Here is a 19,264-nt window from a genome sequence, read left to right as displayed (position 1 = left end):
GTCGGCCTCGGCTTGACGGGTTGATATGGCTGCACGTCCAAAGAGATTCACGCTGGTTTGTTCATGGAAGCGCCGCTTTCCCTTTACGGGCACCGCTTCCGCGGGTCGAGGCGGGAGCTCCGTTTCGCTGTAAGGAGCTGCAGTGGTGTGCGGCGGTGCCAGTCCTGGTGCCCGCTGTAGCCGCGGCTTCGCCTCTTCCGTCCTGACGCTGCAACAAAGACCCTCGAGATTGTCCTTAGGACCGCGTTGCCTCACAACGTGCTGCGGCACGGGATCGTCCTCCTTGCGGCCGAGGATCCACTCCTCTGTGAGAGCCTTGCCGACAGTGGACTCATTCCTGTCTTCGTAGCGGCGAACTCCGCGCTTCACATGACCAGGTTCCTTTGGGCCGGCGAGAAAGTCAGAGGGACTCGCATGGACAATTTTTTTTGAGGCCGCAGCCGGTGGCGGAGAGTCCGGAATGTCAGCGGCAACTGGTCCACTCATTAACGATCTTGCAACGCCTGCACCTCGGGTGTTGATAGCGGCCCTTTGGCGATGAGAAATATCCGGGGCTTTCTGTGGCCGCGGTGGCGGGTTGTTCAAGGCGAGAACGCGCTCCTCTGCCGTAGTTGGCCGCTCAACTGCTGCCGTGGCCATTATCTCCCTGCTTAATTCTTAATATCCTTGTATCTTCAGCGAACTGGCGTGAAGAGAAGAGGCAAGACATGTCCACAATTCGAAAAAACACCGTATTTTCCAAAATTCTCCGCATCGATACGGCAATTATGGGGTGGAGAATGGCAAAAAAACTCTCCCGCCCAAACAGTAAAAAAATAAAATAAAAAATGGAGAAAGAGAGCGAAAGGAGGTTCAAAGCACCCTCCTGTTCGGTTAATCGTGAGCACCTCTTCGGGAAAAGATGAGGAGTGGCACCCGGAGAAATAAGTAGCCGGAAAATGCATCCAGAGAGTTCCCGTTTGTTTCTTTCAAAGGAAGAAACAGAGAGAGCAAGACAGAGCAAGGGAAAGAAGGAAGGAAAGAGAGAATAAGGCAGCGGTGTTCAGGTTCTCGATACGTTCGCACTGACAGTGCTTGTGTCGCTCAGTTGTTTGTTAGGACTAATACGGGATGGCTTCATCATGTTGTAGAACAGACGGTCTTTGAAAGATTTCACACCAGGAGTCTTGCAGGCTTCTACAGTACAAATGCAGATGAGGAAAACGAGAGAACCCCCACATAATACAGACGTTGCCTGCTCCGGAACGATTGCACATTTCCTTCCTACGCGTCGCTTCTGCAAGTTGTCTCCTTCCAGAGAAGGAAGCCTCATCGGCAAACGGCAGCAAATATATAATTAATACCAGCAGCAAAAAAAAGAAGCCGAAAAAAAAAAAAAAACATTTACCCAACAATAAAATGGAAGGGAAAAAGAAATAAAAACGTGAGCAATTAGAGAAAAAAAAAAAGGTCATAAGCCTCATTTGGCATTCTGGTGTTCTTTTCAAGAACCAAAAATATTCAGACTATCAAGTGTTGGGCAAAAATAAAAGTTACATGTACGCATCTGTAGACCAAAGATGGTTCATCAAATGACGTGGAAGGAAAAAAAAAAAAAAAAAGGCAACCGGCACTACTGCCGTGCCAGGGCTAACATCAGTACGGAAAATTCAACGTAGTTGAGAGACTCTGGTGGTTCCGGTGCATTGCCGGGGGTGAAACCAATGGTGGCCATGTAGTCTCCCACATTGGCACGGTATGGACGTCGTTGAAAGCTCTTGACAAAGTTCCATACGGTGGTTTTGTCACACGGAACACCACAACTATCCAACGCACAGATGGGGTGATCGTGGGGCCAAATCAAACGTGTTTCCCTGCAAAGTTTGCTGCGGCGACCGTCGTTTAGCTCCAACTCCTTTTCAAGAATAAGTTGCACAATTTCACTTATGGGAACCGTATCCTCGCCACCGGAGAGGGCAAGAAAGATGGGGTACAACTCGGCGTCAGAGATTCTCACACCAAAACGCGCCGCACGATCCCTAATACTCTCCGAGAACCTTGCGACATCTTCGAAGGGACCGTGTTTGTAGCTGGCGCTCTTCGCCATGGCCACCACTGCTGACGTCAGCGTTCTCGTCGCGGCCGCGGGTCCTGTTAGTGTTTTTTCCGCGCCTTCCTTTGCTTCCTTCTCCTTATTCTCTCCGTGCTCCTCTTCCCCCTCCACCTCCTCTTGAGCAGTTATGCCTGTGTCAGAGGGTGTGGAAGACACTCGTTTACCAGCAGCCATGCGCTGTCGCTCCTCAACCTCGACGCGCGTTTTTGCCATTTGCGTCACCTCAAGAATCTCACGACAAAGCATGGATGACTTCAGCGAGTTTTCGTCGGAAGTGACAATAATCACCCGCCAAATGATGCCGCTGTGCTGCACATAATCCTCCACCGTCTCCACAATAATCTTACATACATGAAATACAAATTCCCTCTGCCGCTCCTCCTCACCGCTGCCCCAAAGAAGTCCCACGCACATCGAGAGTACCATGGCTGTATCGAATTCAAGCATCAAGCAGTGGACACCGTGCAGTTCCGCGGTGAGCAGCCCCTTCAATACCCAGAGACGCAAACGTTCGGCTGCCAGGGTATTGTACACCTGCAATGGCTTACATTCATCGTCCGCTGGCACAAAGGCAGCGATTTCATCATCTTCAATATAATTTCTCCCCGGCTTCCTTCGGCATAATAGCATACGAATGCAATGAGCCACATGCACAGTTGGTTCAGCTCCCGTTATTTCTTCGCCAAAGAAGCGAAGATCATACGCGCCTTGTCGCCACTTGTTAATCATATCCGGAAATCGTTGCATCACATGAACTCGTTGCCGCATACGTTCACCTGCCGTATAATAAGAGCACCGCACACGATTATCCATAGGAAGCTGTGTGTATGCTTCAATAGTTTCTTTTACATCATATTTCCCTATAGGGCGATGCGAGGCAAGAAACAAGGTAACAATATCTGGACCGACACCCTTGTCCACAAGCCATGAAGGGGCAATACCTTCCAATACCATCAACCACGCATCAAACATCCAACGAAGCTTTGAAATTCCAAGCGTTTCTTCCAATGCTGAATCAGGCAGAGTTTCACTGGTGGCTGACGCTTTTGTGTAAATCTCAAGTTGCCGTTGGAGGGCGTAAAACTCTGCATGCGAAACGTACACAGAGCGCAGACGGAAAAGAGGAAAATCCTTCACCAAATGCATCTTCATTTGCTCGTTAAAGGCCTCATTTCGAAAAACCATACGGAATAGCGGGGTGGGAATGCTTCCACCCCCCTCATTGCCGCTTTTTGGTAGCTGGTAGACAACAAAACAATATTCAGGCAAAATGGGGTGAGAAGCGCAGGGTGCGTCGTTAAAATCACCATTAAAAATGGCAGCGTACTCCTGGGAAACCTTTGCCCCACTGTCAGCACACAGACGTGGCATGGGCACAATCACGAGCCGCTCTACTTCATCCAGCACCATACCGTAGCGTATGACGTCAAACTGACGCTTATGCAGCGTCTTCGTGTGGATGGGATGGTTCTCCATCGCGTAACGCACGGGGTGAAACGAATATTCAACGGCCTTGGCAAACAGATCAAATCGAAGTGTCAGATCGCTGATGTGCAGCATCGCGTCTGCGACAGATCCAGGGGTAAATCCCGGTGGCACCAACTCTGCATGTGGGGCGTCCCACATAAAAGTTGAAAAGGGACACACGGATAGCAAATAGGTCTCCATTTTTTTTGCTTGCCTTCTTTCGTCTTCTGGAAGTGGCTGTGTGCTTGTGTCTTTTTCTTAGTACTCTTGTTGTTGTTTCTTCTTTTTTATTTTTATGGTAAATTCACTCCTGCTTTGTCTTGTATATCCTCCCTCTTTTTGATCCGGTACCAATTCGACACGGCAATAAGCTACACAACAAAAAAGTTTAATAATAAAAAAAAAAGGGAATGGAGAAGCGTACCGGTTTACATGAATATTCGTTGCCACGGGCCGTGTACTCTCACAGAAGGAGCCCACCACCTTGTATGAGAAAAATCTCCCCTTTCCTCCAGGAACACTTTGCCCACGTATGGAGAAAACGAGTCTCACACCAGCAACACCTCACGACCGACTGGGAACGGCATTGAAAATATCGCATGCCGCCTTGTAAAAGACTAAAATATTGTAGTCGATAAGTGTTCTGCTTTGGAAGCATTCCTTCTTGGCCATCAACACCACTGTGAGTGAGTTGGGCAACTCCTTAACATAAATGTAGTCCTCACTGCTGATTTTTATAATGGCATTTGCCCCCGCAGCAACGGCTGCCTCAACGCTCTCCACGCGATGGCCATTTCCTACACCATTATTGGTAATATTGGTAGCGGAGATGCCATGACAGTTTTCCCGCCTTTCCTTCGTGCTCGGAGTGTAGATTTGGCTCATCTTCATCATCACCTCAATAGCGTCGCTGCAGAGGCCGTAAGTTCGCAACTTTGCACGGCTCCGCTCATCCAAGGCCAAAAAAATTTTAGACCGGCTAAGAAACAAGTACGAAAGATCCACGTTACTGTTGCTATTCAGCATCTGCAGGAGCTCTGTGATGTATGGGGACTGTGGTTTGATGAGTTTTTGCACCACCAATGAGAAGGCCTGAAAAACCGAATGATCATAAATGGAGGTAAGGTTGAAGTTCAAACGCAGCGGTGCCGCGCTCTCGAGACGCTGCTTTGCCTCCAAATCAACGTGACGCTGCAGGCTGGCAAGAAGATCTGCCTGATGATCCTCACTAAGAGCATCCACCTTGTGGATGAAGACCTCAACCGAAAGCTCAGGGTTGTACCTGTAGGCAGCGCACACCGTATCGATTAGACGCGCGCGGGAGTCCTCAATCAACTCGCGACAGTCCATCACAAAAACAATGGCCCCGCAATTGTCAAGTAACTGTTCCACATCATACGGACCCGCGTTGTTGGGGTCAAAGGGATCGCTCTGGCCAGGGAAATCCCACACCTCAAAGTTCACAAAGTCGTTGGAGTGAACTTGGCTCTTATCGGGCTGCACCGTCGTTGGAAGATTGACGGAATCATGCGGCTGCATGCCCTCAAAAACAACCTTCTGAATGCTGCTCTTCCCGGACCTCCGCAGTCCCATCAGAAGTACCTTCGGCAGTGAAAGAAGTTCTGATGACATGGCAGAGAGCAGCAAGGTGACTGTAACCCACACGCAAGCTTACCCCCGCACATATCCACAAAGCAAACAAACAAACAAGAAAAGAACGGGGGAACCGCAACACACACACACAAAAAAAAAAAGAGGCACGCATTAAAACAAGTAAACAAAAGCCAAATAATAAAAAAAAACATGACAATCGCATTCGTATAGGAGAAAGGGAAAAGGAAAGACAAAGACTCAATTATGCCTACAGGAACACAGCCAGATAAAGTGAAAGAAGCCAACGCCACACACACAAAAAAAAAAAATCAATTAAACCATGCCGCTTCTTCTTTTAACATCCTTATCGTCTTCTGAATGCCCCATTAGCTGTTCTGCAGAATCCCAGCAAGGCTCTTCAGATCCTCCCGCACGTTTTCCACAATCCCAGTCAGCACCGAGTTCCCGAGTCGACGAACATCGTGAATCAAACGATTGAGTGCATGAAGAAGCTTTTCGAGCGATACCGAAAGCTCTTGACGATCCAAGAGGGCCAGACTACGCGTGCTCAAGTAGAGGCGAGCGTACCGCACAAAAAGACCAAGCGCCAGTTTGACATTCTCAATGTGTGGAGCACTGTTTTGATTGCCGCCCTCATGGAACTCCACCTCCAAAACGCTATCCACGCTGGTGGCCGTCGTAAAACTAGAGTGCGACAAAGGAGTGTGCTCTGGCGGATAGTGGGCCTCTGCACCAGGCGCACTATCCTGATGAAGCCTCCGAATGATGTTTAATTCACGTAAAATGAAAGAGCGGAGAACATCAAAGGACAATAGCTCTTCCCTCAACTCACTCCCATCGCCCACCATGCGTTGCTGGGGCGAGTCCTCATGCAGGACGTAAGAACTGTTTGTCGATGAAGTGCGGTAGCGTTCTATTGTTACAATGAAAAGATCTTCTTCCGAAAACGTGGGTGGTGGTGACTGTTGAATGAGGTAGGAGAGTTGATCGCGTATGGTTGTCACAAGAAGACCCTTTACGACGCGTTCATCTACCGCCGCCACTGTCGGAATTTGATATCGCCGTATGTGGCAAAAACACCGCCGTACATGTGGCGTGAGAGAGGCGTTTGAAAATCCAAAACTGGCCAGCAAGGCGATGATGGATGTACACAACTGCATTTCACGCAGCTCCCAAGCAAATGTCTTCGTTTCTTTTACATCTCCGAATGACACAAAGCCGGAAACGGCATCCTGAAATCGTGGACTTGTTGCTGCCAAGGTAGAAACGGCGTTTAACCACTCTGAACAATCGGACCGATTTCCCCCCATGTTCACCAAAACAGCGTGAAGTAAAAGAAGTACGGATAGCCACGCCCTGTGCCACGCTTGTGGTCCATACAAGTTTGCAATGGGATCGTAAATGGCCGCGTCGTTAAATTGCCCCAAAGCATTTGCCAGAGCAATCACACGTTTATGCGGGAAATAGGTGGTCAATTCGTCATTCTGCAGAAGGACAGTGCTTGCGGCACCCAACACATGGTCAAAAATGTCAGATAATGTAGAGGCAGGCCCCGTGGCAGGAATCTTATAAGACAGATTCGTTGCAAAAGTCCATAAATTCTCCAATGTGCTGAGCGCACACCGCACGGGAGAAAATTTACCCATACGACCGTAGATGACACCACATCCCAGAATTAGAGTCGTTAGGGAACTCAAGGGTGCCCTGTTCAGATGTGTCTCTAAAAATTTCAAAATAAACTCAAAAATTTGTATTGCCGTCCCCTCATCCAATGAACCAACGGGTTGAAAGGCCAATAGAACTTTTATCCCCTGGCAAACAACATCAATGTGCTCATGATTGGAAATCATCAATTTTACAAAGTCTTGAAACAAGACATTTAATTTCAATGGTGATGAAATTAAAGCAAATTCTCTCAAAGACTGCATGTGCACAGAAGCCGCTCCACGAGCAAGTGATAGCCAACCCTCAAAACACGACCACATCAAACCACGCAGGGGAATGGCAGTGTGTCCCACCATTTGCATTCCCTGAAGTGACAACTCCAACAACTTTGAAGAAGCGAAATGGGCTTCCTTTTCACCACATGTGAGCCATGCAACAGCCTCTAGGGAAGCTGTGAGACGGGTCATGGCCTCCAAAGCAGATGCCATGTGATTCAGTGAAATAACATCCTCCTCTCCATCGTTCCATAAGAGAAATCCATCCCCAAGAAGCATGGGTTTTAGTTTTATTTTTCCACTGCCTGCCTGCAATGAATTCACAGACAATCCAATAGAAGTAAAAGTGGACAAGTTGGACACAACGTCTTGAGTTACTCTCGAAAGAACAAGCTCTTGCGAGTTCCTTTTAGGAGCATCTCCTGAGAGACGTGAATCAACCCAGTTATTAACAGTCCCAGCCTGCCTTTCAATGACTTGGTAAAAGGCACTACAATGCTCCAACGCCCTAGATCCCGTTTCAAGCATCACGCGAATGGCTGCTACATCCTCTGACGATAAGTTGCCCTTTTCATTCTGAATCGTTGAACGACTTGGGCTACGCTGCTGCGATCCTCCCCTCTCTCCGTATTTTGCGCTTCGGCTGCCCTCAAAATGCATTTTACCAATGATAGATCCACATATGTACTTAATCACAGCCGCCGCAAAGGCAGCTTGGACGTACGCTGAACCACCTATTATATCCGACAGCAAATTGACGGCAGAAGTAATGGGGAAATCCAAATCGTCGAGGGCTCGAAGGAGGTCAAAAGCCTCAACTTTTTCAAGTGGTGTGATTTCCACGCATCCCAGTTTGTCACGTAGGATGCAGGTGAGTGGGAGCTCGGACGAACCGCCTCCACTGTCCCTTTCCTCAGGGAGCATCAAGAAGAAAAACGATGCCGGATCTAAGCAAAGAAGATAACGAAGAGATGCCAACCGAAAAACATTTACGGATTTGTTGGTTGCAGTCGACAGTTGCAGCTCATGGTGAATGGATGACAATAATATTCGTCGCAGTTCTGTGGAGGTATGAAAACGCATCGTGCCAAAAAGTTTCTCCTGTGAGCGCTCCAATACATACGCCAGTAGCCCTGCTGTGGACTCCACCAACGAGACTGAAGCGTTAGGAGAGAATATCACGCAGTAGAGCATAAAACATGCTGAAAGGGTATTCTCGCCGTATGTCGCAATCACGCAGGTGGCCAGTGTGTTGTGGTGGCCTCCATCACAGACAGCAGCAGAAAGGAGACAAATCGCGCCTTCTAAAAGGGGTGTGGCTGGCAACGAGCAGAGAAAAACATTTCCCGACTGAAGCTCACGCAAAAGTACAAAAATTCCTTCACACAGGCGATAAATGAGCCTCGCCGTTGATTCCTCCTTGGACAATAACTGGAAGAGTGAACGCGGCACTTCCAGCGGCACCGCCCGGACAACAGACAACCACTGAACAAAAAACTCCATCGCCAGGAACGAACAAGGGATGAGACCATGCGGAATGTGTGTCACAGCCTCGACAATGCCAACAAAAGGCACCGCATTTTCGTAGCTCTTAAAGAGTGTATCATAGATTTTCAAGTGAAGCAATGCAATTTCGGTTGACTCGTAACGCACTCCCACCCCTTTCATCAAATCCGGTCGAAGGAGGTTAGAGGCCGCGTAGGCAACGTTGCCCAGCAGAGGATGAAATGAGGAAATGGTGTCATAGAAGGTCTCAACAAGCTCCACGTCATCATCGTCAACAGAATCCGTCAAAACTACGGTGGCCACATGAGGAAAGAGCGAGTAAAGTTTGCATCCGATAACTTCCTCTAGCACCTTCTGGTGGCTGGAATAATTGGACATCAAGGCATGTAAAAGAGAAAAGGCACTTCGCACAACCACCTTCTCACCTCCACGAAACGATCTCCACCCCATCGCTAACAGTCGAAAAGTTTTTTTCATGGGTGTATCCGTCATCACCATTGTTAAACCTTCGGTGTTATGAGTGAGGGCTGCCCCCTTCTCTTCCACCTCTCCCTCCAAAAGCGAGCCGTAGGTAATGTAACATGGGGTGCTCCTGTTGAGGATCGCGGCCTCCTCATCAACCAACACGTCAAACCCAACATGATACGCCAAAGCAGATGCGTAAAAATTAAACAAAGAAACGGTATAGACACTGCTTCCTTCGGCAAGAAAATTCCGTATGTATGGCCGCAACAGAGGCACACCGGATGGAAGAAAATCCCACAGACATGCGTACCTTGCAACCGCCTCTATGGCCGAGAGGAGTGCTTCTCCCGTGAAGTAACCCCAAAATTCACCCGAGACTCCTGAAAAGAGATCATACAAAACTTTGGCGAATTGCCGCTGCACAAGAGACAGGGAAACCGAGTGGACACCTTCATCAGAAAAATAGGTCGCAATAGGCGTAGAGTAAACGGTTGTAGTGAATACAACTTCTAATGCCGCGCGAAGCAGCTCCGGATTGACATCTGTCCTTTCTCTCAGGGCAGGGACACTTGCAAGAACAACCAAACAATAAGGAGAATCCACGCTTGTCTTGTAACTGCACAGTGCTTCAATTGAAATCAAAGAATACTTCGTCAAAAAGACAGAAATAACGAGTGCACAGCGTCGCACCACCATTGAAGCGCTTTCGGCCCACATCTCTTGTGCCAGCAAAGCCAACTCTCGAAGAACATCTTGCGAGGGAATTTGTGGCGCATGCTCACCAAAAAAAAGTACAACATCGCATGAAAGTCTGATAAGACGCAGTTCATTATACGCGTCCAACTCACCTTCTTGTTGTTTGACCGACTCCCAAAGCTGTGAAATTCTTCTCTGCATAACGTAATAAAATCCCAGCTCCTCCAGTTTTTCAATGAGAGAACTCCAAAGAAGAATATTTTTGTAGCCCTGGCAAGGATGTCGTAGAAGAGCAAGGAATATACTCAGCTCAAAAACGTGCATCCGATTACATGACTCCTTCTCCCCCAGAAGAAATTTAAGAGCAATTTGAAGAGGACACAGCTCATCTACTGCCCCATGCGCAGAAGAAGGTACATTCAGCACGCTGTTTTCGGAAGCGCTTGTCGCTGCAGGCTGGATTTTTTCCTTCGAAGAGAAGTACGGGGTCAATATGGCCTCGGGAGAAGAAAAACGAGTAATAAAGTCCTTTGAGAGAAGTTGAAGATGACGCAAAAAGGCATCCGGGTCGTCCCTCCTCGGTGCCAACAGCGACGGTGCCACGCGACTGACCACACATGAGAGAAGGCTGGATCCGCTCATTGGCTCTGGCACGGCGCCCTCTCTTCCACCCTCGATGCTCTTCGTGCTTATTTCACCCCTCCCCCCTCCTTCCTTCCTTCCTTCCTTATTCTGCCGTTCGTCACTTTGCTCTTTCTCGAAGCTAATACAAAGCAACAACAACAAAAAGGAAGCCAAACTCAAATTGCTTGATTCACACAATTAAAATATATATACATACACATATATATAAAGCCGCAAATTACTCAGAATGTTGTGTCTCATATATCCCAAGCAGCATCCGTTACTCCTCCGCACCGTCTAGTGGTGTGTCAGAGAAGAGAATAAAAAAGCAAGAGAGGTAAGGTAAAGACGCCACAACTCCTCATGTAGCGCCAGGAGGGAGAAACAAAAAGACACATACTCACAAACACATATATAAAAAGAAAAAAAGAAAAAAAAAGAAAGAACAGAAAGGGTAAACTTCCTTTAGCTCGTATTCCAATGAAGGAAACAAATAATTTTCACGGTCAACGCATTCCTATTGTTTCCTTTCCTTTTTTTCCACGCGCGCAAACACTCACACGCCCCTCTCTTTCTTAAAATATATACATATATGCATCCAAAACTCTCTCCAGTTAATCTGAATACATTTTATCGTGGCGCCTGTAATGCACGCTGTGGACGACCAAAAGGTGTGAGGACACACACCCACATCCAACCACACAGCTGACTGTTGTTGTTGTTGTTGTTGTTGCTTCTCTCTCTCTCTCTGTCCCTCTTTCTCTGGCCATTCACTGCCTTTTTTTTCCCCCTTTATTACCCCTCATTCCGTGTGTTGCTATCGTTGAAGGCAAAAAGGGATAGGAAGTAGCCGCCAGTGTAACATGGAAGCAACTCGGCACGTTTTTTTATTTTTATTTTTAAGTTGATGAAGCCTCTAGTTTTCATCTGCTCTTATATTATTACCATTATTAATTTTTTTTTGTAAATTATCCGGCAAGTCAACCAATACTGTTGGAAGTAAAGACATGTTTCCTTTTTTTCTTTTTCGTCCCCCTTATTGACTGCTTTTCATGCCAGCTCCTTCCCACCACCACCCATCCGCGGCAGCGACGAGAATAAACTTGGAGTTGCCAAACAGGAAGAAAGAATTGCCTCGCACGTCCCCCTCCCTGCACACATATATATGAGGCGGCAAATACATCAATAATTCAGCTAAATGCATAAATAAACACAAGCATAACAAGATATCAAGCAATAAAACTCTCTCTGTGCATGTGGTGTGTGTGTGTGTGTATACGGCTGCCTCTGGCAAACTGACAGGCAAAAACGTACAGTCAATCACAAAAGCTCCGCAAGGAGCAGCGCCAGCAAAATGGTCAAAAGCCCACAATGAGGAGTAAAAAGAGGATACAAAACCGCATTGTCATTATAAACCAAACCAACAACAATAACAACAACAAACCTCATAAATATAGATACAAACAGAAATACATGCATAAATGGAAATAGTGCGGTACTATTCTGGTACACATACGCGCCAAGAGAAACAACAACAACAACAACAAAAAAGTCGAGAGGTTATTTCCAATAACAACACCAAGAAAAACAAGATGAGTCTGTGTTCATTGTTCTTCTAACCCCAAATAATCCTTTTCGTCACTCCATCGCTCTCGCATCCTTCTCCTCGCGAGAAGTAATGGAGAGTAACGGGACACCCAAGTAATACGAAATCTGTGTAAAAAGCGACAAGATCATGTGTAGATACTGCCAAACCCCCAGCGCGGCTAACGCAACCATGGCAGAACCAAGTGACGGCTCCAAATATTTGATCTCGATTTGACGAAAGTGTGCGTGAACGACAAGCGCACCAAACGTGACGCAGAATGTAATCAGATAAAAGGCGTTGAAAAGACTATACGGCATCGCACACAGCCTCGCCACCGTCATTCGGGTAACAGTGTATGACGTCAGAAAACCAAAGCTCAACTCAAACGCAAATGGGTACTTGTCATGGATCGAGGTATACGTCAAAAACAAACACACGTGGAAGAATAACAAAAACAACATGGGAAGCATGACAAAAAACGGTGTTCCTTTAACGTGGACACCGGGCCTCCCAACCACATGTACAATGTTCGCTCCCACAGTTAAACAGGCCGCAACAGTGATGTAGAGAAAAATAAGGCTACGAAGAGTGAAGATAACAAACGATACCTCTCCGTAAAAAAAAGAAATTTTTAATTCATACGGGCTAATAACAGGAGTATCCCAAATGGAGGTTGAATAAAGGCCAGTAATGATAAACAAGATGCACGCCATAAATATACCTTCAGTAGGACCGTTGATGTAGCCAAGATCTAATGTACCCGTGCTAAATTGTTCCCATATGGCACAAAATAAAACAATGGATGACATTGTACTGTATGCAAACGTCATCCATGATGGAAGATCTAGGGCACAGCACAGAATAACCTGAACCAATGGAGTCAAAAAGGCATCACATCCATGATCAAACAATTCACCAAGCGGACCACACGTTTGAGTTCGGCGTGCCTGTTTACCATCGACAGCATCCAACGTTTGGTAAATAAAAAGGGCAGCAGCTGCGTAGTACCAAACCCAAGCTGGATAGACCGCATCATAAAAGAAAAAAAAGAACATAACCAAAATGGAAGAAGATAGACCAATAAGAAACCCCGTCAGTGTGATTGCATTGGGTGCCACAGTCATTGGTACAAGACTCACAATAAAATTCCAGTATGGCTGCATAACGTACCGCGCAATGATGCTGGAGTCTGAGCCGCTATATTTGTATTTTTTTAAGTTTGACAAGTAGTCTGGCGGAATATGCTCATGCACTATCGGATTCAGGCTGATGCGGCGTGGGTGGGGAGGACCCCCAACGACACCACTGCCACTACCAGCGCTGCCGCCTCCACCACTACTGCCAATACCACCACCCATGGAGCCTCAAGCCCTGCTGCTACTACTCAATAAAAACTTCAACGTTAATCCCACACCACTTTCCCACACGTACACACACAAACGCAAACGCAAATGCACGCTCTATATATGTATTTTCCTTCTTCCCTCTTCCACTTCTATATGTGTAGGCGGTATTTTCTGTTGGTTCCCCAATTCTTCCTTTCCCTTTCCTTCCCCCCTTTCTGCCGTGCTTCTGCAGAAAAGAAAAAGTAATAATAAAAAAGAAGGAAACACCAATTAGTATGGCACACACACAAAGTGTGTGAGAGAGAGAAGGCAAGTGGGTCGATAATGTGACACACAGGATGGAGGCAATAATTACACACACACACACACGCACAAACACACGCGGAGAAAAAAGAAGAAGAAAAGCAGAATAAAAATATATTTGCCGAAAGAACCATATACACCATAATGGTAAACCAAAACATTAAAAAAAAAAAAGAAAAATCAAAGGAAGCAAGAACTCAAATTGCATACAAAAGTAGAAATAAAAAATAGAAAATAAAAACAAACACAAATAATTCTTTTTTTTTAGTTTTTCTTGTTAATAAGCAGAAGGATGTGTGGAGGCGTTTAAAAAATTGGTCTCAAAGGTAAATGCCACATCAATCTGACAAGACGACACATCACAAGGAATTTGCAGACTCCAGCGTACCCGTGGAGGCGGCTGGAACAGTGGCACGGGAAAATCATAATAAATAAAAAAAAAAAAAGAAAAAAAAAACGGCTTTAAAAACCGCATGCGGCTCACACATTTAATGCCCTGCACACATGCACGTAAACACAAATTCACTTACAGAAGGTAAAGGCTTATCAGTCGGGTTTAGCGCAAAAAACAACAACAAAAAAAAGAAAATTGTGCAAAACAGAAGTGAGAAGGAGCAAACAAAATTATGCTTAAATTTCTTCGTTTTTTCTTTCCCTTTTTTTCTCTTTTCTCTTTTTCTCTCTTTTTTTTTTTTTTTTTTTGTGATATTCTGAGCCTCATATTTTGCGCTTTTCCTCTTATGAGCTTAGCTGTTCCTCCTCTTTGATGGCTTTCACCTGCGCCCTACCATCCATGTACTCTCTCGCTTCAGCACAAAGCAGCGGGTACGAAACACTTCCCCCACGAAGTTGGTAAAAGGAAGACACGGTCGCAATATCAATCCCATGTAAAGTATCCAAAGTCAATGGATTGTTAAAAGGACGCATGGATAAAAATGTAGCATCTATTGCATTCGATGCATTCGCTGCTACTGCTCCATTTGAACTACTGGTGACGAATAAAATATTAATATCGCTCGCGAATGGAGCAAAGCGCCTTTCAAGTTGCCTCCTTATAGACATGTAAGTGGACAATTCGAGCGCTGAGCCAGCAACACTGGGATCAAAGTAGTCCAAAACATAATGCGTGAGATCACCGTAATCACTGTGACGAAGAAGCGCCTTTGTGACCGCAACGGGGCAGATGCTCCAGATGGCAACACGTGTTCGTGTCTGCCCTTGCGCTCCCCACTCTTTTATGGCCATCGCAGCGTCTTGGAAGATATAAGAATGCCAAATACCGAGTTCAAAACCCTTCTCCATAATCAAATCCATCAATTCCGTATAGTAAAAGGGACGAACACCCTTGGTGGCTTCAATTTCGCAAATATGATCGGTAAAGAGGGTGCATACACGATCTCTATCAATCGTGGGCGCATCCAATGCCTCTCGAAGAGCGGGGAGATTTTCGGCCGTCCTTTTAATAACTTCGCACAGTCTCGCACTCTCCGGAAAACACCACTCCACAAAGTTCCTAATTTTACCCGCCTGACATTGGTAATTCTGCGGGACCAATGGCAACGGTACTACTGCGCCTTCTATACCAAGAAGATACAATGTTAATTTCTCCTTTGAAATCCCTTCCTTCAGCCGCTTCACAACATATTCCGTTTGAGACGCTGCCAATGAATCCGAGGCGCTTGATATGCTGTCGGCACATTTCTTGTCGTGTACAAGGGAATCAAGGAGATGCTGGACCTTATAGCTGATTCCTGACTGTCTCATCGGCTAATTTTTTCCCTCACCTAGAAACAGCTGTGCCTTTATCCTCTTGAAACGACAGGTGTGTATGTGTATGTGTGTGCACAAGAGAAAGAGAGTCAAGAGAAGATGACGTGTGCCTTCATGAAAAACAGCAGAGGGGTCAACTGATTTAAAAAAAAAAAAAGAAAAACAGCGATACCAACAATCCAAGCAAAGCAACAACAGAACGTGCCGAGCCACGCACGCACGCACGCAAACACACAAATAAGAAAAAGAAAAAAAAAAAAAAAGAGAGACGTCACGTGCACATGCGCCCTCTCCTTCGTCCCTCTGCTCTCATACATCTTCTCCCTTTCTTTCTTTCGCTGCTTCATTTTTTTTTTCTTTTTTCTCCCCATCTCTGCCTCTATCCTTTACTTTCCCTTTTTTCTTTTTTTTTTGTCAAGAATCTTTTTTTTTTTCTTTTTTTCCGTTTGACCTTCTCGGTGAAAAGACGTGTGCGTGTCCGTCCGTATCAACAGAAGCGGAAAAAAAAAAAAAAGCCGCCTGCTCCTCTTCCATGTTCCGGAGAATGACGTCCTCCCCTCCCGCCTCTGCGGAGAAGCAATCCTCCTCTCTGCATTCCCACAAACGCACAAGTACGCAGACAGCCACACCGCCACCTCCAGACACAATCACGGAGGCAGACAGACATATATGTATAGATACCGCAATGCGCATGACTGTAAACATGAAGTCATCCATCAAAAAAAAAAATATAATAATAAATAAATAAATAGGGAAAAATAAAAAGATAGAAGATGATAAAAGACCACCTACTGCACCGCGAACAAATATATGAAAAAAAAAAAAAAAGAAGAAACAGCAAATAATAACAAATTTTAAAAGAGACCGATGAGAGAAAAGAAGAAGAAGAGAAAAAACAAGAAAAGTTCTCTATATTTCCGCTTTTCCTTCCCTCCCCTTCCAAAAGCTCTTTTCTGCTTTGTGACGGCCCATAAATTTCTAGATATCGCATGTCCACAACCTCCAGAGTCTCCACTTTTTTTTTTTTGATTCTTTCTTTGCTGCTGCTGCTGCTGCTGCTGCTCAATTTCTAGCATCTCTCTCTCCCTCTCTCTCTCCCTCCCTCCTTCTCTCTCTCTTTTTTTTTTTATATATAATTTTTTTTCCCACGTTTCACCCTACATACATACATACATACATATATGATATATGTATATGTATGTACGGTGTACGTGTGCTCATCTATGCTGAGAATGATCCAATACACAGCATGTATATATATATCATAGATATAGACATAAATATAAAAATAAGTGATATCATATTATGATGTGTATATAATGTGTATATCTCATCCAAGTGAAAAAGTTGGGCCTCTATTGTTCTTCCTCTTCTCTCCTCCCTTTCGTGGCTCGTCCTCGTCGGCTTTTTTGTTGTTGTTGTTGTTGTTTTTTTGTTTTTCTTCTTTCTTCTGGTGTTTGTTTGGTTGTTTCCGTCCTTCTCCTTGCCACGCAGCACAGGCAGTCAAGAGGGGAGACGAGGGAAAACGACACAAACAGTAAAAAAAAAAAAAAAGGCACCGCAGGCAATCTCTGCAGTTTTCTCGCTGCACACCCTGCAGAATAATAATAACAGTAGCCTCCAATTTTGCCAGTGCCATGAATTCAGTTGCGCCAACGCCATTGCATCTCGTTCCTCGCTGAATATAAACGGTACGAACCCACATACATGCTCCCAGAAGAAAGGGAAAGGAAAAAAAAAGAAGAAAAAAAAGAAAAGGAAGCTATCACCGGCGAACCAAAAGAAAAAGGAGTGCGGTGGAAGAAAGGAGTCTCAGATGCCCAAATGTCCGAGTCCCCCTCCCTTTCTCGTCCCTCACACCTTGCTACGTGTGATCTTCTTGGCAACACTCTTGATCTTCTTTCGACCACTCGTTGACTTCGCCCGCTTAGAGGCCGAAGTCGTTTTCTTTTCTTCGGCTGCCATGGACTTCACGGTTGCCTTCACTTTCTTCTTGGTTTGCGCTTTGGACTTCGATTTGGGAAGGGCCTTCGAAATCTCCTTCTCAACATCTAGCGGCTTGGACACATCGTAGAGCTGTGAAAGGGCTCCAAAGCGCTTGCGGTAGTTCAGCTTCTTCACCTTGTGGTAGTTTTCCCGCACAAATTTAGCAAACTTCCCTTTGCGTCTGCTCCTCGCCAGGCTCGCGGCCTCCTCCCGCTGTTTTCTTGTCTGCTTTGGAAGAGTCGGATGGCGTGCCGCTCGCTGTTTCAACTCCCGCCGCTGGTTCTGCGAGAGCTCCTTGTACATTTTGGAGAGGATGCGGCCTCGCTTCGAGATGGCGCACCCCTTCAGCGCCGGATTGTTCTTCTGGTCCATCAGAAACAGCGTGAAGGGGCTCACGCCCCGCCAAAGCAGGGAGACGCGAAGCATCTTTTTTTTTCTTTTTCTTTCTTTTCTTCTGTTTTTTTCTTTTTCTACGGCTTCCACAGGCCCACGCGTAAAAATTTGATTGAAGCGACAAAAGGAGCAAAAATACCCGACTTCGCCAAGACAAACACAAATGCACGCACGCAGAGAGAGAGAGAGACGAAAAGACAGACGGCAAGTAGAGAATGCACAACAACACGAGAGCAAAAAAAAAAAAAAAAGAAAAAGAAAAAAAGCACACGGAAACAACAACAACAAAATGGTTTGGTATAAATATGCCAATCGGGGAAATTGCGACGTGCTGTCGGCGAAAATTTCGACGCGATCTCCCACAATGCAAACAAAAAAGCACCCAGACATTCTAACAGTCATTTAAGGACGTGGGAGCGAATAGCGGTGGACATCAACAATTTCATAAACGGAACTCAACAGGTCTAATTTTTTTCGTTCCGTGCTTCTTTGTCTGCTTCCCCGCCGTCCAGCATTGCCACCACCGCCCATATCTTCTCTGTCTGCTTTTTCAGTGTGTTTATCTTTTCCTCAAGAAGCATCACCTTTGCATGCTCCTTATCACGCTCGCCTTTGCTCTTCTCAGCCCTTGAGATCATCAGCTGCCTATCACTCTCCAAGGAGCGAATTTTCCGCATCTGTCGTTCCTTCTCGTTCTTCGCACTTTCAAAAGTTTCCCTCGCCTTTAGCAGGCGCTCTTGAAAATCTGAGAGGTACGTGAGACACCCATTCACCTTCTCCTGCAGCTCTGCATGCTCCTTACGGGCTGCTTCAAACTCCCTTGTTTCATCCTCCAATTCCTTTTCCAGCTGCGGCTTACGTGCCGCCTCCGTATCGCGCTTGGACTCAATCTTTGCGTACTCCGCCTCGCGTGCCTTCATTATTTCGTCATATTTGTCCTCTCCACTGGAGAGGTGCTTGGCATAAATTTCCAGTTGTTCCTTGAGGGATTTGTTCTCATGATTCGCCTTCGCCTCCATCTTCATAACTTCTTCCGAGTAAGCATTCACGGTGTCAATGGCGTCACGGAGACTTTCCGAAAGCCTCTCCCTCTCCACCTCATCCTCCTTCCGTGCTTCATGATACTTTTCCTCTTCGGCCCTATTAAGTTCTTCGAGGGTTGCGCGTACAGATTCCACCTTCTGAAGTTGACCCTGCACCTGCGCCAGCCGTTTCCCCAAGGACGCCTTCAGGTCCTCCCTCTCACGCAAAAGAGACCTCTCCCGCTCTATCTCCTCCTCACGCTGGTGTAACTTCACTAGCTGCAGTACCAGTCGCTCAGAAACTGAGGTCATCAAATAAATCTAATTTCCTTCTCGCTAGGCACGTCCCTTGCCTGTTTGGTTGTTGTTGTTTTTTTTCTTCTTCTGTCCGTTTCTGTCTCTCTCTCTCTCTCTGTGTGCGTGTGTGATAACCACCACTCATTACATGAGAG

At 46.2% G+C, this 19,264-nt stretch overlaps 8 protein-coding genes across 8 annotated transcripts, besides 31 other annotated features; all 8 read right to left on the bottom strand.

Annotated features, from left to right (window-relative positions):
- Tc00.1047053509791.189 (hypothetical protein, conserved) lies at positions 1 to 639 on the bottom strand (the record flags this gene model as incomplete). Its single annotated transcript, XM_810855.1, has 1 exon — positions 1 to 639. A coding segment is annotated over one exon (639 nt), but the record flags the coding sequence as incomplete, so codon positions are not given.
- Positions 1 to 11,962: a sequence feature (heterozygous, non-Esmeraldo-like haplotype).
- Positions 809 to 829: a sequence feature (AT_rich).
- Positions 971 to 1,027: a sequence feature (CT-rich).
- Positions 1,351 to 1,448: a sequence feature (T-rich).
- Positions 1,613 to 3,760, bottom strand: Tc00.1047053509791.180 (hypothetical protein, conserved; the record flags this gene model as incomplete). The annotated part of the gene is made up of 1 exon (XM_810854.1): positions 1,613 to 3,760. One exon carries the CDS (start codon positions 3,758 to 3,760, stop codon positions 1,613 to 1,615), a length of 2,148 nt encoding a protein of 715 aa, XP_815947.1.
- On the bottom strand, positions 4,124 to 5,191 carry Tc00.1047053509791.170 (small GTPase, putative; the record flags this gene model as incomplete). The annotated part of the gene is made up of 1 exon (XM_810853.1): positions 4,124 to 5,191. The coding sequence occupies one exon, from the start codon at positions 5,189 to 5,191 to the stop codon at positions 4,124 to 4,126; it is 1,068 nt and encodes a 355-aa protein (XP_815946.1).
- Positions 5,252 to 5,363: a microsatellite.
- Tc00.1047053509791.160 (hypothetical protein, conserved) lies at positions 5,539 to 10,422 on the bottom strand (the record flags this gene model as incomplete). Its single annotated transcript, XM_810852.1, has 1 exon — positions 5,539 to 10,422. The coding sequence occupies one exon, from the start codon at positions 10,420 to 10,422 to the stop codon at positions 5,539 to 5,541; it is 4,884 nt and encodes a 1,627-aa protein (XP_815945.1).
- Positions 10,486 to 10,509: a microsatellite.
- Positions 10,821 to 10,850: a microsatellite.
- Positions 11,115 to 11,137: a microsatellite.
- Positions 11,140 to 11,168: a microsatellite.
- Positions 11,287 to 11,307: a sequence feature (AT_rich).
- Positions 11,932 to 11,951: a microsatellite.
- Positions 11,963 to 13,046: a sequence feature (haploid, Esmeraldo-like haplotype).
- Positions 12,043 to 13,350, bottom strand: Tc00.1047053509791.150 (aminoalcohol phosphotransferase, putative; the record flags this gene model as incomplete). Its single annotated transcript, XM_810851.1, has 1 exon — positions 12,043 to 13,350. One exon carries the CDS (start codon positions 13,348 to 13,350, stop codon positions 12,043 to 12,045), a length of 1,308 nt encoding a protein of 435 aa, XP_815944.1.
- Positions 13,047 to 13,570: a sequence feature (areas merged during assembly that could not be assigned to a particular haplotype. This can correspond to areas where the two haplotypes were merged or to regions with more than two copies in the genome that were merged during assembly.).
- Positions 13,282 to 13,347: a microsatellite.
- Positions 13,571 to 19,264: part of a sequence feature (heterozygous, non-Esmeraldo-like haplotype) that runs on past the window's edge.
- Positions 13,692 to 13,719: a microsatellite.
- Positions 13,805 to 13,892: a sequence feature (T-rich).
- Positions 14,071 to 14,098: a microsatellite.
- Positions 14,285 to 14,343: a sequence feature (A-rich).
- On the bottom strand, positions 14,380 to 15,405 carry Tc00.1047053509791.140 (hypothetical protein, conserved; the record flags this gene model as incomplete). Its single annotated transcript, XM_810850.1, has 1 exon — positions 14,380 to 15,405. The coding sequence occupies one exon, from the start codon at positions 15,403 to 15,405 to the stop codon at positions 14,380 to 14,382; it is 1,026 nt and encodes a 341-aa protein (XP_815943.1).
- Positions 15,647 to 15,680: a sequence feature (T-rich).
- Positions 15,698 to 15,868: a sequence feature (GA-rich).
- Positions 16,130 to 16,315: a sequence feature (T-rich).
- Positions 16,450 to 16,474: a microsatellite.
- Positions 16,487 to 16,529: a microsatellite.
- Positions 16,530 to 16,555: a sequence feature (AT_rich).
- Positions 16,570 to 16,594: a microsatellite.
- Positions 16,661 to 16,740: a microsatellite.
- Positions 16,821 to 16,840: a microsatellite.
- Positions 17,129 to 17,172: a sequence feature (T-rich).
- Positions 17,266 to 17,823, bottom strand: Tc00.1047053509791.120 (kinetoplast DNA-associated protein, putative; the record flags this gene model as incomplete). The annotated part of the gene is made up of 1 exon (XM_810849.1): positions 17,266 to 17,823. The coding sequence occupies one exon, from the start codon at positions 17,821 to 17,823 to the stop codon at positions 17,266 to 17,268; it is 558 nt and encodes a 185-aa protein (XP_815942.1).
- Positions 17,825 to 17,867: a sequence feature (A-rich).
- Positions 18,026 to 18,055: a microsatellite.
- Tc00.1047053509791.110 (hypothetical protein, conserved) lies at positions 18,255 to 19,124 on the bottom strand (the record flags this gene model as incomplete). The annotated part of the gene is made up of 1 exon (XM_810848.1): positions 18,255 to 19,124. One exon carries the CDS (start codon positions 19,122 to 19,124, stop codon positions 18,255 to 18,257), a length of 870 nt encoding a protein of 289 aa, XP_815941.1.

The sequence above is a fragment of the Trypanosoma cruzi genome, genomic scaffold (genome assembly GCF_000209065.1).
Source record: "Trypanosoma cruzi strain CL Brener 1047053516467 genomic scaffold, whole genome shotgun sequence".
Taxonomy (NCBI): domain Eukaryota; phylum Euglenozoa; class Kinetoplastea; order Trypanosomatida; family Trypanosomatidae; genus Trypanosoma; species Trypanosoma cruzi.
This window is presented reverse-complemented; position numbering and strand designations above follow the sequence as displayed.